We start from the raw sequence: 23,006 nt of genomic DNA, 5'->3' as shown, positions 1-23,006 counted from the left end.
GTCTGTTCTCCCGTGTTCTCATCCTGCACTGAGCCAAATTCATCCTCAGAACCTTGGTCCACCTGGGGTTCCCTCACTTCACCCATTTCTGCCATTTGGCTTCGAGTCAAGGGCATAATCCCCCCCCAGAACAGGCTGCTTTCAAAAGTCAAGCCTCCAAAATAAAGCGACCACTTTTTTTTTCTTTTGCCTCAGAACCAGCCTTCTATAGATTGCTGCTGTTCTTCAGCACTAACTTGCAACTGTTGCCAGCCAGAGTCCACCCCCCTCTGCTAGGCCTCTCAGCAGACAGGCTAGATCACTGCTATTTCACACAGCTTTGCCTCAGCTTTTTCCCGCCAAAACAGGTTGCCTCAGAGCTCCCTAATCTAGTCCCCAATCTGAGGTGGCACGTTCTTCCACTAGCGTACCTCCCCGTGAGGTAAGCCTAGACGATTACCTACGCGCTCTCAGATTTTCCCTGACTAGACCCCCCTTGCTCTGGGCACACTTGCCAAGGCTTTGCTGGACCACTGGACAACTGGACCAGTCGTATCCCACACGCTGGACACCAATCAATGTGACAACCCCAGACCTACTGGGATATGCCACAGTTTCACTAAGCTGCCACCAACCATTCCCTATAAGAAGTCACACAGACCAGGGATGGATTTTTAACAAATAAAGGAATAAGGTTTATTTAAATAACACACAGGGAAAAATAAAATGATCAAGTGAATAAGATACAGTAACGTGGCTTAGTCTCAATCATACATACACCAGTTTGGTTCACACAGAACACCTTTCAATAAAGCACAGACCCTGAACCTATCAGTTCTGGCTACCCATACAGACACCTGAACCTATCAGGTTGGTACTGACTGACACACAGTAGTACCCTGTCTGACACACAGACTCCCACTCCAGCTTCTTCTTCCCAGCTTCTCCTTCAGCTCTCCTAACTTCTCCACACAGGCTTCACATATATATACAGTACAGCCCCTCCTCCTGATGTCCCGCCTTCCACTCCCCATAGGATGGAACTTTCCCTCCAACCCATGACAGACAGGTAACATCAGTGCTGTATGTAACACGCCCCCCCCCCTCAGGTCACCTTTTGCCTTGCTATGTCCATTTTGCAGAGGTCCTAAGCACTCCATCACGTTCGCCTCTCCAGGTCAGGCCACAAAATGCCGATTATAGGGTGAGTGAGGTTTATAAATTCCAAATCTGCCTTGGTGGAGTAGGATGCCATTCTCTCTCTGCTGTACCAAGATTGCATCTGGTAGTCCAGTGGCCTTTGAAATGGTGCCATACACAGGGGAGAAGCTGGTTCCAGCACATTTCATTATGTCTCATCCACCCAGGCCAAAGTCAGGCCCTCAATGGCTTGCTGTTGCATGTTTTGACACTCAGTGCATGATGCTGTGCCCAGTTATCCAGATTTCTCACCAGTCATCTGAGGCAAGAGCTGAGGAACAGAGTCAATAAAGAGATACAAATGTATGTTTTGTAGGCATCTGAGTGCCATCTCCCCATTTCTCTGATTCTGTCTGGAGACATGCTGTGAGTGGCTGCCTCAGTTGCTGCCCCAGTCATGAAAGAATGAGAGACAAAACTGCTGGGTGGGAATCCTGTCTGGGCAAGTCTGTCAGCACCCCCAAAAACTGGTAATAGGTAAATGATATGTGGTCCTCATGTATCAAGAAGGCTGTCTTCCCCAGTGGGTGTCAAGATAGGAAAGCATTAGTAATTGGCATTAGACTGGGCAGGAACTTCTTTCCCCTTGGGGTCTTAGGTGGATGGTGACCCCTGGCCCTCTGGTCGGTTTTAGATTAACACAGATACAGAACCATCTCTATTCCTTCCCGAGGGATGTCTTGGCTACACAGGGAGCATCCCACCTACTCCATCTTGGATGTTACTGCCAATTCCCCTACCCGGAATGCCCCAAAATAGGCTAGTGAATAGGCTTCCTTAGAATAGCTCTGCAGCTGCGTAAGTAGTATGGTTATGGTGGACAGTGTGATGGGCCCAGGTGCATCTGGGTTTCGGGTTTTGCCTGTTCCCAGCTGCCAAAGGCCCATCTAATTAGGAAGAAAGAACAGTGGTCTGGGAAACCCTAGAATTTGCAAAAGAAGGAAATTCTCAGTAGCTGAGTCAGCATGGACCTTGACATTGGCCCCTGCGTGTGGATAGATGTGATATACCTCAGGGCTCTCCTGCATGACTGGCACACAGACTTCTAGCCCTTCCTGACTGCAATAGGTTCAGAAGGCTCCCCATGATCCAACATAGTCCCTAAATGTGCATGGGGTGATTGAATTGTATACTCCCTGGATCACAACTTGCATCCAAGGATCCAGAGCTCCTCCAGGAAAGGGTCCAAGGTTGATCCTTCCGTGTGGTGAAAGTACACAGAACATGGTGTCCTGGGAATGAGACAGGGCATCTGCAATATCATTACCCAAACCTGGGACAACTTTTATTACAAATATGTTTGCTTGCAGACTATCCTATGTACTAGCTGCATAACCCACTTGGATCTGAATGACAGTTCACAACTGCGACCAAGGGCTGGTTGTCATGCTGGAACTGCAGTTGATTATTGCTGAACCTAGTCCCCCCCCCCACCAAGTGACCACCACTACAATAGAGAAGAGCTCGAGGAAATTCCCAGGTGAAACATTCCCAGATATATAGCACCCCCTTCCTCTTTGGGTAGGCAAGAAGGAAGGGGAAAAGAGCCGATAGGCTAACAGGTGTGGTGGCCAAAGTGGACAAGCTATCACCCTAGGGATGGGCCTCATCTGGTGGTCACTAGGGTAGCGATTGAAGTGGCACATGTATTAGAGCTTCCCTCCCTTTTAGTGGTGCCCCTTGGGGGGGGTTGCAAGGCAAATAGTCTGTTGCACTCCTCTTATATGGATAAGTTGTTTTGTGGTGAGGCCTGTAGCAGATCTCGCAGCATACTCAAATTTGCACTGCTGCCCCTGGCACTTCCCATAAATTCCCAACATGCCTTGATAGAGCCTTTCGCCCTCCCCACTTGTCTGCTTTGGCTCCATTCCCCTTTCCTTAATGTGGGCCCCCACTTTCATCAACCACAATTTGTAATGGAGAAGGTCCCAGCTAGCATAGGGTAACAGAGAGGCCTTTTTCCTGAATGCCTCATCATAATTGAGGGCTGCTACATTCCCACTTAGGGATCTGGCTCTCAAGACATCACTGTAATGGTTTTTCAGGTGCCAGCTCCTATGTGGATATGCTGCCTGAATCACCCCCATAGCCTGAATCACCCCCATAAACACCCCATAGCAGAAATGTTCTTTCTGCTTCTCCTTTCTTTTCCCTTCTTTTCCTTATTTCCTTTTGTCTTTCCCATCCAGGGCTATCAATACATTTATTAATGTAATAACTCTCTGGGATGCTTTCCTTGACTATGCATGAGAGGTGCATACTGAGGGGTCCTTGTTATCTATGAAGGGTGTGTGAGCTCTAGGACCAGGATCACATCTCCCCCCGCCCCCGCCCCCCGCTTCCCCTGAGGTAGGCAATGGAGGTGAGTGCTTCCAGATGGCCCACCGTGGCAGCCCTGGGACATGATGAAATGGGGGATTATTCATTGTCGTCGTTTAGTCGTGTCCGACTCTTCGTAACCCCATGGACCGGAGCAACACCAGGAACTTCTATCTTCCACTGCCTCCCAGAGTTGGATCAAATTCATGTTGGTTGCTTCGGTGACACTGTCCAACCATCTCGTCCTCTGTTGTCCCCTTCTCCTCTTGCCTTCACACTTTCCCAACATCAAGGTCTTTTCCAAGGAGTCTTCTCTTTTCATGAGATGGCCAAAGTATTGGAGTCTCAGCTTCAGGATCTGTCCTTCCAGTGAGCACTCAGGATTGATTTCCTTCAAAATGGAGAGGTTTGTTCTCTTTGCAGTCCAGGGGACTCTCAAGAGTCTCCACCAGCACCACAATTCAAAGGCATCAATTTTTCGGCGGTCAGCTTTCTTTATGGTCCAGCTCTCACTTCCGTAAATCAGTACAGGGAAAACCATAGCTTTGACTATGCGGACTTTTGTTGGCAAGGTGATGTCTCTGCTTTTTAAGATACTATCAAGGTTTGTCATTGCTTTCCTCCCAAGAAGCAGGTGTCTTTTAATTTTGTGGCTGCTGTCCCCATCTGCAGTGATCATGGAGACCAAGAAGGTAAAATCTGTCACTGCCTCCATATCTTCCCCTTCTGTTTGCCAGGAGGTGATGGGACCAGTGGCCATGATCTTAGTTTTTTGATGTTGAGTTTCATACCGTTTTTTGCACTCTCCTCTTTCACCCTCATTAAGAGATTCTTTACTTCCTCCTCACTTTCTGCCATCAGAGTGGTATCATCTGCATATTGGAGGTTGTTGTTGGAGGCTGTTCCAATAATCCCCTATTTCATCATGCATTTCTTCATCAAAGGAGGATTCACCCAAGGTCTAGTCAGTGGATGTTCTGTTGTGGCCTTGCCTCTTGTAGCCACCAGCTGATCTCCTCTTTTTTTGTTGGCTGCCTGCGATCTGAGCTACTACCCTCAGAGTTGCTGTTCTACTTTTTGTTGTGCCCTTGATCTTGTATCCACTGCCGGATGCAAGATGTGTGTGGGGGGGTTTCCTCTGTGTTCCTTGCCTCTTAGGAGGCATTGTGGGGGACATGTTCTCTGTTCTCCACCTCCCTGTAGGCCTGCATGGGAGACTTTGCTCAGACCTTGCCCCTTGGGGCTGGGCAGAGGCTCCCCTGCTAGATGCCCATCCCTTAGGAGGTTCACTGTGGGCATCATGTTCTCCCTGCTGCCTGTTAGTTACTTGCCTCTTTGGGTGCATGGTACTGGGGAGCCAAGAGAATCTCTCTTTGCCCTCCTCTTTTTGGGTGGTGGTGTTCCCCCACCCTCGCTGATTTAAAGATGACTGAGTGGGGTGGATTTCAGCTCTTTTTCCTGATATATGGCCAGGTACCCCTGCAAGGGGTATATGCCTATATATCTGTTGTTTTCTAGTGACCAGGTGCCCTGTTCCTTTTTGCTGTTAGTCATTCTGCACCACCACTTTTCTTCTCAGTGGCACTCTTCATTCTGTGTCATTGCCATCACTCTTCTTGGTGCTACTTCTCTATCTGTGCCACTGCTGCTCTTCTCCTTGCCACTGCCCTCCTCTTTGCTGTCTTTGTCATCAATCTCCACCCTCCTTCTTGTCACCTCTGCTTGTTGCTTCTGCCCGTCGACATCTCCCTCATCATTGTCCAATGCACCTTCAAGCCACTGAGCTGCAGAAAGGCTGGAGAGCTGCCACAGCTCATTTGAAGCTGAGGGGGGGCCTCTTTTTTCAGTATTTTGGGTGGCCAGTGGGAGTCTTTTGTGTCACCTCACCCTCCCATCAGCCACAATGTCCAGCCAGCTGCAGCTCTGGTGCCATTTTTGTGAGCCCTGATATCATCTGGGCTCTGCTCCACCAACAATGAGGAGGTCTGGCAAATTAAGTCTCCCCCATTACAATGATGTATCAGATCATTCGGTACTGGTATTGCATGTCAATCCCACCAGTGAAAAGAAAAGGGCCCAGGACTAAGGCATTACCTCAAAGAAGTGTGCCTGCTTTGTGGGGCTTGGCACGGGGCCAGCACTGGGTATGCCCAGCCTTTGCCGGTGGGGGGAGGGAGAGAGACAAATGAAGAAGAGAAAGCACCATGGGGGTCGGCACAGACAGCAGTGGGTATGCTCGGCCTTTGCCACTGGAGATAGGTAGGTAGGCATAGGCTTATGGAAGCCACATGGAGAAGCCTCAGAATCCCATATGGGGCAGGAATGAGCACTGGAAAAGGAATAACATGAAAGAATGAGTGCTGTGGGCATCTTGCCCTGCAAGGTAAAGCTGCCAATGCCCCATCTCCTCTCAAAGCAAATGCACATGAATGTCATAATCTAGAGTCTAACACAACTGAAAGTGACCAATGGAGCAAAGGGCTCAAGAAATAAATCCAAGCCATAAGGTGCAAAAGTTAGGGGCTTAGCCTTAAAAGAACCTTTATGATATATATCTACAAATATAAATAAGAGGCTTCAGTGTGCCAGGAAACAAGATGAAATAAATCGGTTTCATGGTGTAGCCGGCCACAATGTTTCAAGGACTGTAGGAAGAAATAAATCGGTAATGTTACAACAAATGAGAGTGTTTGCCCTGGTATATATACCACATGACTGTGACTCAGTACAACAGAAGTATGGAATGTACCATTAGAACTGGGGAACACCTGGCTCATGTGATCAGGTCCTAAGTCTGGCTTTATCAGAAGTTTCTGCTCAAATATATAAAATCGTGATTTATCAAACACTGATTGCCTCCCCAGATTGAAACATACTTTTAAAAAAAGCAACCCATTTTACTAACTAAAAGTTTTAGTTATAATTGACAGTATTTGTGATATTTTTTATAATTTTTTAAAAATTTATTAATAACTTGGGATAAGGTAAGGGATACAGAGGATAAAGGGGGTTAGGGGAGGAAAAGAAAGGAGGGGGAGGAGAAACACAAAATATACTGACATCCAATGTATACATAATTCAATATCGACTTTCTGTCGATATTTTCTTCTATTTGATTGCCCTCCAGGTTTTAAGTTACATTTACATCCTAGTTTTAATCTATTCCATCCTGAGTTATACTTACATACCACATGAGCACACCAGGAGTGCCTCAGGAGCTGAGTTGGTTACTGGGAAGGATCCTGACTTAGATTCTTTCTTGTGTGTAGATTTAATCATGAGTTGCTTGTTACTAAATCCAAAGGCTGAAGAGCTCTCAGAATGACTGCCCATTATTTCCTTGAAATCATGAGAAATGAGTGAGGTGCTAAGATTGGAGGAGGGCTAGTGTTGTTGCTATCTTCAAAAAAGGCAAAAAGGAACGGGACAGAGCCAGGAGCAGCATGAGGCAGCAGGAATCGGGTCTCCTGGTAACCGGCTGCTGTCGTGGGATTGACTCCCCCAAAATTCTTGTTGGGAGTAAGGGGGAGCTAGGAGAGGTTCCCCCCAAGTCGGTGAGGGGCTGAGAAAGCCGAGGAGGGGCGGCTAGCAACTTTCCCTCCTTGGGGAATCTCTCCCTCAGACAGAGATCCTGCTGGCACCATCTTTACATGGCGTTTTAAAGCTGCAAGACTCCGCAGAAGGACTTCGAGACTCTAGCTTTGTGCGCCCAGAAACTTCCCGGGAGAAAGTGAGTAACTAACAAAAACCCAAGGCCAGATGTGTATTCAGTGAGAAACTTTATTGACTGGAAATAATAAAGCACAGGTCATCCACCTTTTCTTTAGAAAGAAAGGGAAAAGAAAAGAAAAACCTCAGCACACCTCCATAGTGCTGCTACCCTTGCTGAAGAGGAAATAAACAAGCAGATATAAGTAGAGGGGGGGTTTATTTCCCCCACATGCGTGGAGGAGCTAACAAACCACACGCCCGCCACCTACTTGGTAATTAAGAAACTGGAATAACAAAGAAAAGGAAGAACGCCTTGAGCTATTAGCAAGAACTAAAGGGCGAGGGTGGGAACTGACTGTATAATACCATGGAAGAGAGCTTCATATGCTAATACAGATAAGAAGGACTTTCACTTTCTAGTCTTAATTTGCACAGAGAAAGAATACAAAGCTTGCCAGAACTGCTGAAACAACAACATATAACCCTTTTTGTCACGGAATACAATTTAAGGTCCTGAATCTGGTCTATCAGCTGCCCCAGGGGAGGGGAGTGTTTCGCGATTCTCTCACCTCCAGTAAATTGCTAACAATGTGTGGGAAACTAGTAAGACTCCCAGGACATGCAATAGAACAGAGAGGGGATTTAACAGACAGAATTCACATACTTGCTACAGATCATGTCTTCTAGTACCTCTCCCCGTTATGAGAATACAATTTAAAGTCACCAGTTGATGCTTTCAAGAACAGAAGGCTCTCCTTTTATGGAATACAATTCAAGGTCCTGAATTTGGCCTTGGGCAATTTGCCAGCCAATTCTGGGCGAAGATTTGGTTTTGTTTTCTGCTCCTTTTTTCCCCCCTCATCTTTTCCTCACAGAATAGGATCACTCCTATGTGCGAGCTGTGTAAGACTCACAGGACACTTAGTGGAATATCTTCAGGACTGCTGCTCTCAACTGCTTCTGACTGGCAAGGGAGCAACAGAGAAGAAACAAGTCCAGTTTAAGACACTGAGGACATCTAGTGGTCTATCCTGGAACATATGTTTAAAATTCTTGTTTTCTGTTGTAGTCAAATCAGGTCCAGGGGGGAGGAAAGCATTAAGCTTGTGTGATAGGGAAGTAGCTGAAACATCAAGATGAACACCAGAAGCTCTTCCTCTAAGAAGGAAGACTCCCCTAGCCAAAGTACAAACCTACTCAAATTACTTAGTCAGGATTCTTTTAAAAACACATTGCAAGATATCCAAACTAACATTGTTAAACAACTATCAGAACAGATGCAGGAATTCAGGAAGGAAACCAAAGCAAGTTCAGAAAGCACTAATAAGAAGATTGACGCTTTCTGTGAAACAGTCCAAAGGGCAGAACACAGATTGACGAAGATGGAAAAGGAGATACAAGAGATGAAAGCAGAAAGAGATAAGATGCAGGCACATCTTACAACATTCGAAATGGAAAAAGCTTCTTATTTCCTACGAATCCAGAATATGGCCCAACTAGAGGGAGAAACAGAAGAGGACTTACTGACATTAATATCTGAAGAATTGTCTGAGCAAACAGGAATAGACCAACAGGAATTTTCTCAAGCTGTTGAAAAAAAATTCCGAGTGGGCAACACGTATACCAGGCACAACAACCTACCGAAAGAGGTTCATATAAAATTTCTAAGGAGAACTCCTTAGGAGAACTTTCTAAGAAAAACTCCTTAACGTAAACAGAAAAAGAGCTCACAATAAAAGGAACCAAAATCAATATACTCAAACAAGTTCCTTGGACTGTGAGAAAGAAGAGACAAGAGTACTCCTTCCTAACTAAGATATTACTTGACAGAAAATACCATTTCAATGGAGGATCCCGGAAGGGCTGCTTCTGAACTTCCAATCCAGGAGATTCAACCTTAACAGTAAGATGAAAGCCAGGAATATCATGAGGGAAATGAAGCATGAACTGAACCTATTAGAAGAGGACCTAAATTTTTTGAGTGAAGAATCAGAGGAGGAAGAAGAGGAGGAGGAGGAGGAACAAGAAGCAAGAGGGGATGGAAGTCAAAGGATATCATCTCCAGGAAGGGAAATAAAGGAAAAGAAACAAAGAAATAAAAAAGGTAGTAAAGACCAGCAAGATGTCTAAACAAATCAAGCTTCTCTCCGTAAATGTCAAAGGAGTTAACTCACCCCCAAAAAGAAGAAAAATATTCACCAAACTTCTCAAAGCTAAGGTGGACATTTATATTTATTCAGGAGACCCATATTAGAGAAAAAGATAAAAAAACTGTTAGAAAATCCGAAATTGGGCAAAGTCTTTATAGCTTCAAGCAAACAAAAGAAAAAGAGTGGCCCTGTACATCGAAAAAGAACTAGAACCAGAACTAGTGCTCACCGCTGAAGATGGGAGACTATTAATGGTAGAAATTTCTAAGGAAGGAGAAAAAGTCCTGTTGGTCAACATATATGCACCGAATGAAGCACAAGTCAAATTTTACTCACAACTGAAGAACCAGCTACTGCAACGGTCAGAACAGAAAATATGTATTATGGGAGATTTTAATGCAATAATTGATAAAGAGAAGGACACATCCAAAGAAACTCGGCATGGGAGGAAAAAGTCGAGGAATATGATACCCAAAGTGTTCCTTGAAATGGCAGAAGAATTAAACTTAATTGATCTATGGAGACTTAGGAACCCGAACAGAAGAAACTATACATTCTATTCCAATAGACATAAATCATGGTCAAGAATAGTGAATTGCTGGATATCAGCGGAAGTCATACACCAAGCGGAGAATATTGAAATTCTACCAAATACATATGTAGACCACAACCCAATATTGCTGGCCTTAGGGCAGTGGATGAGGAGCGGATTTTGGAGACTTAACACACAACTGCTGAGAGTAGAGACCTTTGTAAATAAAATTAAAAATTAGCTGAACTTTTTTTTCCAAACTAACAAACCTCAAGATACAGGAATGACAATGATATGGGATGCAGCCAAAGCATACTTCCAAGGATACGCAATAGAATTCAATGCACAAAGAAAAAAAAGAAAGAAAGAAACAATACCAAAACCTAATAACATCTTTAAAGAAAGAGGAAGCAGAGCTTAAGAAGGCACCAACAAAAAAGGGATTGCTTAACAAAATAAATATTCTACAGCATAAAATTAATTTACTAGAACAGGAAGAGGTGGAGAAGAAAATTAAATTTGCAAGGCAAAAATTCTTTGAAAATACAAACTAATAGGGAAGATGGTCAGCATATAGAATAAAAAGGGAGAGAGAGAAAATGAGGATTACAGCAATATTTGATAAGCAAGGGAAGGAAGTATATAAACTAAAGGAGATCGAAAAGGAGATCCATGAATTTTTCACCGAACTATATAAGAAAAGAGAAGGAGAAGAAGAAAGACAAAAAAATTATTGGAACAATATTCCAGAATGGAGACTGAGTCATCAACAATTGGAGAAATTGAACAAACTAATCGCAATGTGTTGGGGTTTTTCTCACGGAATTACATTTTTTCAGCAGTTTCAGCAGAGTATATGGCGGTCTAGGCAGTCCAGCAATAAACACACGCAGTCTGGCAGCATTTCGTGCACCAAAAGTGTATTTACAGCAGCAGCATGGCAGGCATATGTGATCTCCAACCAAGTGAAGATAATACTGACTGTACAAGTCTACATATATACATTTCCACAACCAATCACATAACAGATTACCTCATAGCATTACATCAGCTCTACATTGCATCAGCCTGGGTTACATCATCCTTGCTGAGTCACCCTGACTCATTCTCAGCACACCTGACAGACATGGATGCTCATTACAGCACTTGATTCTGGTCAGGCCTATAATTTATACTTGACACCAAATTTTAAGGCTGAGCAGAACACACTCCCAGTTTCTCTGTTAATTCCACATGCTTCTGTATACTCAGGGATTTTATGTGCTATGTTCCTCTCTGACTTCCCATGTCATCACTTGTTTACCATATATTTCATGTGTGTGTACCCTGAGTTACCCATGTGCCTTTTGTACTTTATTCACGAACAATTATGTCATACCCACACCAAACCTCTTTGGTGGGATTCCTTTATTAGCTCTTTGTGACCTCCTAGGCATGTGCCTCTCTTCTTTCACTATGTGTTCATTTCCTGACTCACTACAAGTCCCATCTTCCTCTTCTTCTTCTTCTTCTGATTCATCACTGGAAGTTTCTTCAGCCACTTGCTTAGGCTCTACCTGACTTCTGTCTTCCCTTTTTTTCCTCTAAATGTGGAATGTACACGTGTATTTCTCTGCTATTGGAACTTTCTCCTGCCTCTTCATTATGCTCTATCTGTCTTTTGTGTCCTCTTTGTCTTTCTACATATGGAATGTGCACTTGTGAGTTTGCATGTATTCTGTCCCAGTTTTCGTGCTCACAGAAGCTTGCTGACCTGGAAATCACAACATTTTTATTACCATCAAGAAACCTATACGCCTTTGAACCTCTTTCGTAACCCAAGAATCTCATTTTCTTTGCCTTTGGTTTTCCTTTCCGTCTTGTTTCCTTTGGCACATGAACCCACGCACTGCAACCAAACACTCTCATGTGTTTTATGGAAGGCTCCCTTCCATATAGCATGAAGTATGGTGTCTGATCTACAACAGAAGAATAAATTCTGTTAATTATGTAACACGAAGTTAGAATTGCTTCAGGCCAATAAACATGATTCATTCTGGCATCCTTTAGCAAAGCATCCTTCATCGTTTGTAGGATCCCATTCCTGCGTTCAGCTACCCCATTCTGAAAGAGTGAATATGGGCTTGTCTTCCTGTGCAATATACCAGCATCTTTTAACCAACTTTGGAACCTTTCTGACATGAACTCTGTTCCTCTGTCCGTCTGTATCTGTGCCACCCGCTTATCAAAGCGTTTCTCCGCGTAAGCCACCCAATTTCGGAAATGTTTATACACCTCTGACTTACTTTTCATTACAAAGCAATAACCGTACCGGGAAAAATCGTCTATGATTGTCAAAACATATCGCGAACCACCCATAGATGGCGGCAGAGGACCTATAACATCTGCGTGTACAAGCTCAAATGCTCTTTTTGTTTTTGTTGTCCTTTCTTTAGGAATTTTACAAACCTTAGACTTCGCTAATTTGCAAACATGACAGTCTAGATAATTCTTACATGTTTTCACTTCTGCCCCCTTGGCAAAGCTTTCCATTTTCTGTATTACTTTAAAACTTGCATGCCCAAGCCTCCTATGCAATAGGTGTGCACACTTATCATGATCTGGCACATTCCTTACCACATTAGCTGCTTCCTTATCATTCAGTACATACAAATCATTTTCTTTATCACTTTGGCACAAACATCATTCCCTCTCTTTATAATACACATGTTATTCTCAAACATTACTGTATATCCTTCTTTTGTTAATCTTGAAATGCTTAAGATGTTGCATTCCAGTCTGGGTGCATATAAGACATTATTAAATTCTCTTTTCAAACCTGACACATAAACCTTCCCCTTTCCAGCTACAGGAGAAGTCTGTCCGTTTGCCATTTTCACGAAGCTCTGTTCCAAAGCACCTAGAAAAGAAAACACACTCTTATTGTTAGATAGATTATTAATAGCTCCGCTGTCCAAGATCCAGCTTGTAGTGTCCTTGGGATTATCTCTTTCTGCCTGCACGAGATAAGTCCTCCCTTTGCTTCTCCAGCTGTTTGCCTTTTCACAGTCCCGTTTCAAATGCTTCTCTGAGTTACAGAAAAAACACCGTTTCACTGCAAAAACTTTGCTTGCTTGTTCTTCTCTTCTAAAGTCAGCTTTTCTCCGCTGTGGGCTGTGCCTCCTTCTCTCAGGACTGTCATTTCTCCTCCTCTGGGGGCTGTCTTTTCTTTCCTGTCTTTTTCTTGCTTCCTCTAATAGCCTTGAAGTAATATATTGCAGACTCAAATCTTGCTTTGACATAGTCTCTAGACTGATCACAAGATTTTTGTAAGATTCTGGCAGACTACTCAACAATATATAAACTTTATGAAGTTCTTCAAATTCCATATTCCTTTGCTGCAATTCATGAAACAGATTCTTTATTTTCTGTAAGTGATGGGACATTGTTTCTCCAGGTTCTAACCTTGCTCTATACAGCTTTCTGGTTAGGGAAACCACTGTTCCTGCTGTGTCTCTCACATATATATTTTTCAAAGTGTCCCAGCATTCCTTAGCTGAAGTTAGTCCCCTCACGTGCGTCAACTGGCTGTCTTCCAAACACAAAATAATTGTAGAAAGAGCTTTTTCATTTTTCCTTTCTTCCTCCTTGTCTAGCTCATCTGGGGGATCCTCCACTATCTCCCACAGTTCCTCACGCCTCAAAAACATTTCTGCCTTGACTGACCACGTCTGGTAATTGTTTTCGTTTAGTCTGGTCACTGGAAAACCACCCAGACTCCCAACCGGCTGCATCTTGCTGCTTGTTTCCTTGTCCTCCGTTTTTCCTCCCCTCCTGGGCTCTAAACGTCAGAACTCTTCCTTCCCTGGACTCTAGCCTTTCCTTTCAGTACCCGCTGGTACTCACCGCCTTTCTTTTCGTCACGCACTCAGCGCAGGGCGTAGTGCTGGGCCCATAACCTTCTTGTTGGGGTTTTTCTCGTGGAATTACGTTTTTTCAGCAGTTTCAGCAGAGTATATGGCGGTCTAGGCAGTCCAGCAATAAACACACGCAGTCCGGCAGCATTTTGTGCAGTAAAAGTGTATTTACAGCAGCAGCATGGCAGGTATATGTGATCTCCAACCAAGTGAAGATAATACTGACTGTACAAGTCTACATATATACATTTCCACAACCAATCACATAACAGATTACCTCATAGCATTACATCAGCTCTAGGTTGCATCAGCCTGGGTTACATCATCCTTGCTGAGTCACCCTGACTCATTCTCAGCACACCTGACAGACATGGATGCTCATTACAGCACTTGATTCTGGTCAGACCTATAATTTATACTTGACACAAAGGAAGAGATAGGAGAAGCATGGAAGAAACAAAAAAGCGGCAAATCCCCCGGTCCAGGTGGACTACCAGCAGCATACTATAAGACATTTGAAGAAATCTTGTCCACAATTCAAGAAACTAATTGAAGATATACAGGGGAAATTCCTAATTCCTGGAAAGAAGCATACATCTTGCTAATACATAAAGAAGGCACAGATAAAAGACTAAAATGACTTAGCGATAATACTAGAAAATCCTTTGGAAAATCTTGAAGGGTTATTGGAAGTTATAGAAAATTTTGGACAGGTGGCTGGATTTAAAGTAAACTATCAAAAAACACAATTTATGACAAAACATAAAGAAGGAAGATGTTGAAAAATTAGCACGGAACTCCAATTTTGAGGCGGTGAAAAAAATAAATAGGAGTGATTATTACCAAAAAACCAAGCAATTTAATGAAAGAGAACTACTTAGCAATGCAGAAAGAAATTCAGAAAAATCTGGAGGATTGGAGCAAACTACAACTCACATTTATGGGAAGAATATCAGCAATAAAAATGATGATCTTACCTAAACTCCTATTCCTGTTTCAAAATCTCCCAATACTACTGAATTTTAAATACTTCAAGGATTTGGACAGATTAACATCAAATTTTCTCTGGAAATCTAAGAAGCCAAGAATAAAACTTAAACTGCTACAAGATCTGAAAGAAAGGGGGGGAGTGGGTTTGCTGAATTGGTTATTATATTACAAGGCTTGCACGATGACCTGGATTAAAGAATGGATAACTTTAGAAAATCAAAGATTTATGAAACTAGAGGACGCGATTTAAAGACGGGATGGCACGCATATGTATGTTACGGGAAATATAGGGAACACTCACAGTTTGGAGAACACATTATTAGGAAGGCCCTAGGGATGGTATGGCGAAAATTTCAAGCACAAACTTATGAGAAAATCCTATTGTGGGTGGCACCCATAGAAGCATTTACATTAAAAGCCTGGAACCAGAAAGGAATGCTGTCTACATATGAAAATCTGTTAACTAATGAGCAGAAGATAAAGGACAAACAAGAGCTTGAAAAAAATGGGCGTAGCTGTTGATTGGTGGTCAATGGTAAAATTAGAATCAAGATACAAAAAATATAGGATGGTGGGTTTCTTTGAGGGTAAAGTACAAGTGGATAGATTGTGGATATATACGGATGAAAGAATAATTAAAAAATGTACACATACTTAGTAGAATATGATTTAGAGGATGAGAGGGTGAAAGAGACAATGGTAAAATGGGCAAAAAATTTTGGATACAGTGTAGATCTCGATGATTGGACTAAGATGTGGAAAGAAAGCTATAAGATGCTTAAACCAGCAAATCTTAGAGAAAATATCCTTAAAATGTTCTACAGATGGCATTACACACCTGTAAGATTAGCAAAAAATATCAAAGGGTAACAGCAATATATGCTGGAAGTGTAAAAAGAATGCAGGAAGTTATTATCATATGTGGTGGACATGCGAAAAGGTCAAAAATTATTGGACACAAATGGGACGTAGCAAAAGAAATTACCCAGCAGAAATTAGATATAAAACCTGAAATGGCATTATTTAATGTCATATCAGGCATTAATGATAATAAACTGAAGCATTGTATTATATATATACTCACAGCAGCTAGACTACTCTGGGCCCAAAAATGGAAAACCGAAAAGGTTTCAACAATAGAAGAGCTATTAAAGAAGTTATGGGACATAGCAGAACTGGACACTCTATCATAAGCACTACGGGAACAACCAGGAGACTATGTAAAACAAAGCTGGGAACTAATATATTCTTGGGCCCAGAAGAAGACAGTAGTGTAGGCCAAAGTTTATGATGCATGTATACCTACTTAGCACATACTGGAAATGAAATTGGGGGAGTAGACAGGTTAACGAAGCTGGAGTCTCGGACTCCAAAAGGGGGAGGGGTTAGTTTTAGGGGTTAGTTTTTTCCCTTTTTTCTTTTCTTTTTTTCCTTGTTCCTATTTGTCTTGTTTTTTGTTTCTGTGTGAATAAAAAAAATGTGGAAAAAAAGGCAAAAAGGAGGAACCAGACAGCCTGACATCAATGCCAGGGAAAATTCTGGAACAGATTATAAAGCGGTCACTGTGCAAGCACCTAGAAAATAATGCAGTAATAATTAGAAGACAAGATGGATTTTTCAAAAATGTTGCCAGAATAAACTGATCTCATTTTTTAATCATAGAATCATGATGTTGAAAGGGGCCTATAAGGCCATCAAAGGATATCTGCCAGGTGGTAGTCTAAATTTCTCTTGAATTTTTCCAGTGTTGGAGGACCCACCACCTCTTTAGGTAACTGATTTCATTGCCATACTGTTCTAATAGTTAGGAAGGTATTCCTGATATTCAGCCAAAATGGGTAACTTCCCTGATAGTCAGAGGGAATAGTGTAGCCATCGTCTATCTTGACCAGCAAATTTTTTGACAAAGTGCCCAATGATATTCTAAATAGCAAGATAACTAGGTGTGGGCTGGATAGAACAACTGTCAGATGGATACACAGTTGGCTACAGAATTGTACTCAGAGGGTGATGATTAATGGCTCCTCTCCAACTGGGAAGAAGTAACAACTAGGGGAGTTCAGGGAATGCTTGTCAAGTTTGCAGATGGCACAAAAAAGGGCCTCGTGGCACAGTGGTTAAAAAAACGCTGTATTGCAGCTAAAACTGTGCTCACGACCTGGGGTTCAAATCCCAGGTAGCCGGCTCAAGGTTGACTCAGCCTTCCATCCTTCCAAGGTCGGTAAAATGAGTACCCAGCTTGCTGGGGGGGCAATGTGTAGCCTGTATAATTAAAAATTGTAAACTGCCCGGAGAGTGCTTGTAGCGCTATGGGGCGGTATATAAGTCCAAAAAAAATGTGTGGAATAGTAAATATTGTGTTATTAATAGAAGTATAGTCTCCAAGTCCTTCAAGGTACTGAGAAATTGGAACAAGTTCAGAGGAAGGCAACAGGGATAATGATCAGTATGATGGTGGAGCAGTACAGCAATGGAATCAGTTACCTCGAGAGGTGATGAGTGCTCCAACACTGGAGACATTCAATAAAAACTTAGATAATCACCTGGCAGATATCCTTTGATTTGAATTCCTGCGCTGAGCAGTGGGTTAGACTGGATGACCTTATAGGCCCCTTCTAACTTCATTATTATGTGATTCTATGAAAGTATGTTCATAATAACAAGAAGCAGCCTTGATAAGCATGAGGAGATATATTGGCAAGGAGGGTGCTAGCCTTCTGTGAAAGGCAAGACGTAGAAGATATAGATGGGCTTCAACAGCTTAGAAAATGTAGATGAACTTTATTTCAAGGAACTATCTGTGTCATATTTCCTATTTGTTGATAAACCCAGGATGCTTGCACATGAATAGATCTTGTGGAAGGAGACCCTTTCTGGTAGCAGGTCTATTCTTTCCCATATTAACTCCAGAAGCTTTCTTTGCAAAGATGTGTATTGATTTTTGCTCAGAATTTCAGATGTTTTACCAATATCCCTTTCTTTGAATGCTCTTCCAATTTCAGGTGGAGTAGTCCTCAATCCAGTTTACTATGGTATGCCGGGTCATACAAATACTATGATCCATGAAGTTGGACATGTCCTGGGACTCTACCATGTCTTTAAAGGGGTGGATGAAAAGGATTCTTGTGATGACCCATGCAGGGAGACAACACCATCCATGGAGACTGGAGATCTATGTGCTGACACTGCACCTGCTCCCAAAAGCAAGCTCTGCCGGGATCCAGATCCTAATAACGACACCTGTGGCCAAACCCACTTCTTTGGAACTCCTTTCAACAACTACATGAGCTACACAGGTAATGAACAGGGATAAACTCTTTTCATGCATTTCAGAGGTGGACATCAGAAGGCCTGTAGGCATGCATAGCCCCTGAGATGCTGAGAATTCCTGCCTTCTTGTTTATAACAAGCTTTTGTCAGGGTCTTATAATTTCACTGATAAGATTGAGGGACAGAAACTTGAAGGGTTTGTATGTTTGAACCTGAATCTTAGTAAGTTGAGGGCAAATCTGACAAGGATGGTACAGTATATCACAGAAGTGAGTACACCTCACATTTCATAAATATTTTAGTATATCTTTTCATGTTACAACACTGAAGAAATGACACTTGGGACTTCTGGCTTGATGCTGCAATGAGACAGCAGGAGGATGGAGCTCTGTCCCCTGGGCTGAATTCCAACCTGTTTGGGACCCCCCCCCCCGGGGGTTAAAACTACCCTGAAGACGTGGTGAAATGGGGGAGAAGACTTTTTTTTAATTATTTACCTCCATAGTATGACAATGCATGTTAGAATTGTAGTAAGTTTATCACAAAATATATTAAAGAGAATCAGAATGGGTTTATAAAGGGAAGACAAACGGAAAATTTAACTAGGAGAGTCTTGAACATTATATATAATATAGAAAAAGATAAATTAAAGGCAGGTATCATTAGATATTTTAAGGCATTTGACTGCATAGAATGGCCAACATTAGAGATTCTTTTAAAGGACTGGGGGTTTGGAAAGAAATTTAGGGGGATAATAGACCAACTATATGTGGAAAATATCGCTGTAGTAATAGTCAATGACAGAATGGCAGAACAGATAGCTTTAGGCCAAGGCACTAGACAAGGTTGCCCTCTTTCTCCAGTTCTGTTTTGTTTGATTATTGAAATGTTAGCAAACGTAATAGGGAGTGACGACACAATAAAAGGTATGGGTGAAAATAATAAAATAAAGATTAATCTATTTGCTGATGATTCCTTATTGACAGTGATAAACCCATTAGAAAGTATAGAGAGAATTAAAATTCATTTGGAAAAATTTGGAAAAATAACTGGATTATGTGTAAACTGGCAAAAACCTGAACTAATGTTGTTTAATCATAATAAATTAGAACAAGAAAGGTTTGCTGAGAAATATGATTTTAGGATATGCAAATCAGTCAAATATTTAGGTATAGATTTACAAAAAACATACAAAAAATGAAGGAATATAATTATAATTAAAGGAAGTAATTAAAAATAAATTACAGGAATATAATAATTTTAAACTTTCTTGGTTTGGAAGGATTGCATTGATAAAAATGAAAATCTTACCAAAAATTAATTTTCTTTTTAGAATGTTACCGGTACAGTTAACAGAGGAAGATTTGAAATTTTGGCAACGAATGATTAAGAAATACTGTAATGAAAGGAAGGGAGCCAGAATAAATAAAAAATATTGGTATAGAACAACAAAAAAGGGTGGTATAGGTTTACCAAATATAAAACATTATTATTTGGCTAATCAGTTGAGGTTTATTGGATAAATTATATATAACCCAGAAAGGTTAATTTGGTGGAAAGTGGAATAATCAGAAATACAGGTAGATACTGAAAAATATTTATTTGGTATGGTTAAGAAGTATAAAATAAGTGAAATTAAAAAGCCGTTCATAAAGACAATGTTAAACATGTGGTATAAATATAGAAAGAATTTATGGTCATCTAACTCTCCATTTGGATTAGTGACAGAAATAGAGAATTTTCCTGTCAATATGAAAGTGTATGTGGAATTATTTAAAGAAAAAAAGTGATTAGATTGAAAGATTGGTTGAACAAAATGAGATCAACAGAGCAAATGAAACAAATTCTTCAGAGTAAGAACATTTCATGGTTGAACTATTTACAATTAGAAATTGGTGCATACTTTCATATGTGGTGGGAATGTGAAAAAGTACAAAGATTTTGGAAACAAATTTTTAAAGAATTAAATGAGATACGTGGAAAAGACATAGAATTCAATCCTGAGATTGCTTTGTTATCAATATTTGAGAAAGCGGAATATGATAAGATGATTAAAGAATTGATAACTAATTTATTAACAGCAGCGAGATTAATAATAGCTAGGCAATGAAAATCAAAATCTGAATTTCAAATGGATGAATGATATAGTGAAATATGGAATATAGCTCTAAATGATAAATTAACTTGTAATTTAAAGGTTAAGAAAGGAGAATTGAAAAAGAATAGTTTTTATGAAATATGAGGCAGATTCTTGGTATATTTATTAACAAGAGGAAAGGGGAAAGCTCCAAATCAAGAATCAATGCAGTTCTGGAGAAGAGAACAATAAAAGAAGAGTTGGAAGAAGAAGATTATAGCAAGAGGTCTACGGTGTTGGTGAACACAGTTATATTGTATTTTGATTTGTGTATTTTATGTTTATGTTTTAGATAAATAAAAACTAAAAGAAAAAAGAAAAGAATTGTAGTACAATACTATCACATTACTTACATAGTATATTATCTTTCTTTACACCCTTACTAGTTCATATTGTCACATTACTTCCCATTTCACATTCTTCTTTTCTTGAGCTAATTTCATATGTTAATAATGGTTGGCAGGTTATTTTAAATTATTTTTTGATTCATCAGTTTTTCTATCCATTTAATTATTTCCCCCCAATATGTTTCCATTTTGGGGTGAGAGATCCACATGTGTTCTAGTGTGCCTTTACTTCCGCAACCAAGGAAGGAGGGAGAGGTGGCTTACATTTTGAGGTTTGGCTGCAGGGGATGGGGATGAAGATAGAAAAGCCGGGCATTTTAAAGCTTTTTAGCTTTGCCTGCTGGACAGCAGACATTAGCTTGAAAAGGAGGACATGTCCTCCTTTTGCTGGACATCTACCTCAGGGTCTCTTAATTGGTCCATTACTTCATGTTTTAATTTTTTTCCTAAGGATTATAGCCACTCCTCTCGATTTAGTTGTCCAATTTGCCATATACTGATCTCCTAGCATCAGGTGCTTAATAATATCTCTCTTTTTTGCTTTTTGATGTGTTTCCTGTAAAAACAGAACATCTGCATCCAGTTTTTGAATAGTTTCTATATCTTTTAACTGGCAAGGCAAGACCATTTGTATTATAAGATAATATACTAAAATTGTCTGACGTTGTTGTTGTTTAGTCGTTTAGTCGTATCCGACTCTTCGTGAGCCCATGGACCAGAGCACGCCAGGCCCTCCTGTCTAACATTACATACGTTTATTGTATAAGCTGTACTTCTAATCAACCTAATTTTCTGAAATATTTTACTACTACTACATTTCTTATCATTATACACATCTCTTTCTAAATTGCATTGTCTATGTAAAATCTCCCTTGTTCCCTCTCTCCCCCTCTTCCCTTGTATCCCCCTCCTTTTCCTTTTCCTCCCCCTCTCCCCAACCCCACCATAGACTATGAGATGAAGCCTCCAGCTCATAATAATTGAGCTGAGCCTTGTGGGGTGATGTGAAGCCAGGAGTTGTATGCGCCCCTGTGGGAAAATTGCCCTGTCTTGCAGCCCACTCTTACTGTAGTATTTTATATTAAATTAGGCATTTTCTTAACTCATGGATATATTATACTTATGTCTACATCCTGCTGTATTCACTGTCTATTAAAGATTATATTTAATTGCTTACACACTTAGACACTACTTCTTATTTATATCTTAAACTTGTATAAGCGTGAACTGTTAACTAACATTACAATATATTACATTACATTATATTTTCTTCTCTTTTTAATAAGGAGTCTTCTTACGTAGTTCCTGAGACTACATGTTTAACAAGCAGCAGGTGTCTCATGCTGGCAGTTATCTTCAGTTCCAGATAACAACTCTTGCTGTGTCCTTGAGAAGTTCAGTTTCCCCGTCCAAGTCACAATACTCCACCTTTGCCTTTTAAGATTTTTTTCTCATTTCTGCTTTTCTCCAGTGAAGCTGTATCCCCTCTCGCTGTTCTGTTCCTTCTGTACTCATCTCCACCAGATATATATCAAGGAGGGGAATCTTCCTTTGCTCAAAAAAGTCATGCAGCTGTGTAATTGTAGTAATAGATTTTGATGAGTTTCCATACCAGATAATCAGTTTAAAAGGAAAATCCCACATATATTTAATTTTCCTCTACTGCAGAATCCTTGTATACTGTCGCCATTGCTTACATCTCTCTACTGTTTCTGGTGCAAGATCTTGGTACAGTTCCACTTTCTGCCCTTCAAAAGCAAATTCTTTGAAGTTATTCAAAGCATGAAATACGTCTGCTTTCACTGCATGTGAAGCAAATCTCACAATTATATCTCTCTTTCTTGGTTGTTTTGGTCCAATTCAATGGATACAGTCCACATCCCTATCTGTTATTGTGATATTCACTGCCAGCAAACACGGGTCCAAAAACACGTGTAAGCCTGGACAGAGAGCAATCAGGAGTTTGCACATGCTAAAATGGGCTGAGTGAGTCCAATCTCAGCTAGCCATGATACAACACTCCATCTCACAGATCTGCCCACATAAGAACACCCTAGTACTCTCAGATATTATTATGAAAAGGTCAAGTGGGCTTTGTAGTCCTTAGACTTAACTTGCACCACTGACAGGACTCTAAGTAAGCTAGGCCGAGGCAGCACTCTCAGATGACCCTATGACAAGTGTTCAGAAAACCAATTGAGTTTTATAATCTTTATTTTATTAAAGAATAAGCATGTTACTAAGTATCAAAGCCAAATTAAACCAAAACAAATAAACTAGCATTGTGCTGCTTAGTTACAAAGATGTAGTGAGGCAAAGAAAACATGAAAAATAGAAAAGTGTTCAAAAACCTTACAAAAACACAAAAAGCCATTAAAAAGAATAAAAACAGTTCCAGTCCAGGAAATCATTAGTAACAACAAAATAATCCAAGTAGGTTATAAAAAGGCTATAGTCCTCAGTGATCCTGTAGAA

At 41.0% G+C, this 23,006-nt stretch overlaps 1 protein-coding gene across 3 annotated transcripts in view; it reads left to right on the top strand.

Moving 5' to 3' along the window:
- Positions 1-23,006, top strand: part of PAPPA2 (pappalysin 2) — a 435,383-nt gene that overhangs the window by 181,792 nt on the left and 230,585 nt on the right. For all 3 annotated transcript variants that reach the window (XM_072998203.2, XM_072998204.2, XM_072998205.2), the window contains exon 4: positions 17,780-18,073. In XM_072998203.2, the coding sequence (XP_072854304.2) occupies positions 17,780-18,073 (294 nt within the window). The remainder of the gene's footprint in view (positions 1-17,779; positions 18,074-23,006) is intronic.

Source organism: Pogona vitticeps, chromosome 4 (genome assembly GCF_051106095.1).
Source record: "Pogona vitticeps strain Pit_001003342236 chromosome 4, PviZW2.1, whole genome shotgun sequence".
In the NCBI taxonomy this organism is placed as follows: domain Eukaryota; kingdom Metazoa; phylum Chordata; class Lepidosauria; order Squamata; family Agamidae; genus Pogona; species Pogona vitticeps.
This window is presented reverse-complemented; position numbering and strand designations above follow the sequence as displayed.